The sequence below is a fragment of the Saimiri boliviensis genome, chromosome 11, assembly GCF_048565385.1.
Source record: "Saimiri boliviensis isolate mSaiBol1 chromosome 11, mSaiBol1.pri, whole genome shotgun sequence".
Taxonomy (NCBI): Eukaryota; Metazoa; Chordata; class Mammalia; order Primates; family Cebidae; genus Saimiri; species Saimiri boliviensis.
The window spans coordinates 41,802,605-41,806,434 of NC_133459.1; the positions used below are offsets into that span (position 1 = coordinate 41,802,605).

At 50.6% G+C, this 3,830-nt stretch overlaps 1 protein-coding gene across 1 annotated transcript; it reads left to right on the top strand.

Moving 5' to 3' along the window:
• The first annotated feature begins 2,504 nt into the window (after nt 1–2,504).
• On the top strand, nt 2,505–3,449 carry LOC120366080 (olfactory receptor 2G3-like). The gene has a single exon (XM_039474504.1). The coding sequence runs from the start codon at nt 2,505–2,507 to the stop codon at nt 3,447–3,449; it is 945 nt and encodes a 314-aa protein (XP_039330438.1).
• Nucleotides 3,450–3,830: the final 381 nt, after the last annotated feature.

Below are 3,830 nucleotides of genomic sequence, written 5' to 3' on the forward strand. Positions count from 1 at the left end.
TGCATCCAGCTGAGGGGTTCTGTGCTGAATTTATCACATGGACAGGGAATCCCCAAGCTTTTCAGGGGCTAGAAATCTCTCTAACCTCATTCTGATACAAAGAGGACCCCCTGGATCTGCCAGATGCTGCAAACTAATAAAATGGAGAGATATAAAAGACACATGGCCTCTGCCTTCAGCCAGGCAGGGAAGAGAATATGCACATAAAATAAACGAGGCTGGACTGGTCAGGTAAGGAGGAGGCAAAGCCAAGCTGGACCTGGGAGGGTGGGAGCTGAGGAAGCAGAAAGGATTAAAGAAGGCTTTCCCAGCAGTGGAACAGCTAGGGCAAAAGGTGGTGGCACACATGGCAGGCATGGAGGAAGCCAGCTAGCATGGAGGATCTGTGGCTCCGAGATGGGGGATCCCAGCTGCCCAGATGAGGATCCTTTTGGTGGTCATGTCTGAGCCTCACGGCTCAGAAGTCTCACAGAGACACATGGACAGTCACACAGACTTGAAGCTGGTTAGCACCAAACTGGGAAAGGCCTTGAGTTCCAGTCTAAGGAGATGTGAGAAGAGGCATGATGGCTGACACAGTGTCTGCTGGTGGAGGTGATGAAGGGTGGCCTGGAGGACGCCTCTGCATGAGTCCAGGTCTGTGGTGTGGAGTGAGGGAGAGGAGGATGTGGGCACCTCCTCATTCTCGGCCCTCATCATCCTGGTGCCAGGTTTGCCATCCTCACTGCTGACCAGTCCTTATCTCTTGATGTTTTCCCTCCCAGGATCCAAGACCCTGAGCTGCCCTAGGTCTCCTCTTACCTTCACAAACATTCCTTATCTGGGACGTTTTTCTCTTTCAGCCAATTACTGGTGTTCCTTAAAGCACAGAACACGCATCTGACACTGTCTTCTTTCACACATTCAGCCTCAGTCAGCTTTTCCAGCTTCCTCCCCTCCACTGTCATTCGTGGCTTTCAGCCCTAATGATCATGTTTTCAGCCCTGTCCTCTGGAAGCTCAGATGCTTGAGAAAACTACTGTACCTACTCTCTCCTCTCTCCACTCTTCCTTCCACCCAGCTTCCTAGGATCTAAATTGCTTCCATTTGTTAAGCATGTTCTATAAACCTGGTATATTTCATGCAATCTTCACTGTGGAGGAGGTATTACCCCATTTTACACATGAAGAACCTGGGAGGCTAAGTGACTTGGGAGTAAGTAAGTGAGGAGGCCAAGTGAGAGGCTGTGCGACTTGGGGATAGGAGAAGAGGCCACTAGACTCCAGAGGGCTGATGGCTGAGACTATGCTCTAGGTGCTTTCCAATGCTCTGGACACATCTCTAGCTCCCACAATAAATCTCCTGCCAACACAGTCCGGCTCAGCTCAGCCCACCCTTGCTGCTCAGACACTGATGTGTCCATGGGTCTCTAGCCTGGGGTTCCTGGTATCAAAGATCATCAGAGCTCGGTGGACCCTCTGGAATCCAACAGCTTCATTACTAAAATGGGGCTCTCAAGCTCAGAGAGGGATGTGGAGTTAGCCAAGATCACAAAGAAAATGAGACGCAGAGGCCGGACTAGCCCCGAGTTCTTCTGATTTCCAGGCTCATTCCACTTACACTAAGCCTTTTTATTTGCCTAGTGATTTATATTTTGCAAGATGTCCTGACATACAGTATCTCTCATGGTTTCCTTGCCATAATCCTGTGCCTAGATGTTCCCTCTCTATGTAACAGATGGGGAAACTGAGGCCCACGGAGGTGAAGAGACTTGCACAAGGTCAAGGAGCTGGGTGAGTGACAACCGTGGACACTCAGGAACAGCTGAGTTGAAAATGTGGTCACAAGGTGGCAATCGTAAGGATTCAACATAAAATCCCATTTCTGTCCAAGTACAAGAAACAAAGCCCAGACAGGCCTCAGGGAAAGTGGGAGTAGCAGGCCTGGAAACAGGGTCCCTGTCCCTCACAGCTCAGGGCTGTGAGGTCTCTCCCCTCTGCTGCCCAGCACACCTTTTACCATCTCTGGAGGACCTTCGTTTTCTTCTCCATCACCTCAGCCGCCCTGTGACCTTGGGTTGCCAGCACACTAGCTCTGGGGTGACAGAACCCTACGCACCCACAGGTCATAATTAGATATTCAGCAGAGGCATCTCCTCAGTCCAGGCTGGGACACATGCGCACCCATGGTAGAACTCAGGAGTGGCTGGGTTGCTGGCAATAAACATGGCTACCTAATGCCTTGCTTTCTATGATGGGGGTGGTTCCCAGAGAAGTCCCCGTGGGCAGTTGGGCATCCTGTCCTGCATCACGGGCATGAATCCAGACCTGATGTGTTACCCCATGCCACAGCTGCCCGGGCTTCCTAGTCCTTTTCATCCAACTCAATAAAGGTTTGACCTAATCTGTGCAAGCTACTGTGCATGGTGCTGTGTGCAGCTCACCTTCTGTCAATCCCGGCCTTCCTTTGCCAAGGGCAGGGACAGAGCAGGGAAGTCTTTGTCTCTCCTTATAAGGCAGATCACCATGCAGAGCCTCGGCAAGGAAAACCAGAGCTCTGTGTCCGAGTTCATCCTCCTCGGCTTCTCCAGTGAGACGCAGGTCAGAATGGCCCTGTTTGCCCTCTTCCTACTCCTCTACCTCACCACCCTTGTGGGCAATGGACTCATCGTCATGCTGATCTTCCTGGACTCACACCTCCACACACCCATGTACCTTTTTCTCAGCGTCCTCTCTCTGGTGGACATGAGCTATGTCACTACCACTGTGCCCCAGATGTTGGTTAATATGGTGTGTCCACAGAGGACCATCTCTTGGGGAGCTTGTGCAGCCCAGATGTTCATCTTCTTGGTCCTGGGCATTGCTGAGTGTGTCCTCTATGCCATTATGGCCTATGACAGGTACGTTGCCATTTGCTTCCCCCTTCACTATACGCTACTCATGAGCCATTCCATTTGTGTCAAGACGGTCATTGTCTGTTGGTCCATTAGCATAGCTGGGGCCCTGATCAATACTGCCTTCACCATGCATCTGCCTTATTGTGGCCCCTACAAGATAAACCACTTCTTCTGTGAGGTCCCTGCTGTCCTGAAGTTGGCCTGTGCAGACACATCTTTTAATGACAGGCTGGACTTCATTTTGGGTTTCCTCCTGCTTTTGGTCCCACTCTCCTTCATCCTGGCCTCTTACGTACTCATCTTTGCCTCTATCTTCAGAATCCGCTCAGTGCAGGGGAGGCTCAAGTCCTTCTCCACGTGTGCTTCCCACGTCACTGTGGTCACCATGTTCTACGGACCGGCCATCATCATGTACATGAGGCCCGGTTCTTGGTATGACCCAGAACGGGACAAGAAGCTAGCGCTGTTCTACAATGTCATCTCTGCCTTCTTCAATCCCATCATCTACAGCCTCAGGAATAAGGATGTAAAGGAGGCCTATCTGAAAATATTTAGAGTCAGAAGGACAGCTTAATGGCTCAGGATGTTTCAGAGTTGTCCATAGTCATGGGCAGACTGGATGGGCTCATTTGGTACCACACAGGTACCTCATCTGATCAACCTGAGTCTTCCTGCAGCTGTGAGCAGCCAGAAGAGGGTGTGGCCAGCCCTAACCTGAAAGTCGTCTATCATTGATTGGAAAATGTTCAGCTCCCGTCACCCAAAGACTCAGTTGAGTATTGAAGGCAAAGGATTTCTTTACAACGACTATGTCCTTGTGGTTCATGGCCATTGCTTTTGTGCTTTTCCTGGGTTTTCTCCTTACCTCTGGAAGTTTATGTCAGTTCAGCATGATGGCAGTCACATGTTTAACATGCACACATGCTCTTTCACAGTGTGAAAATGACACAAAGAG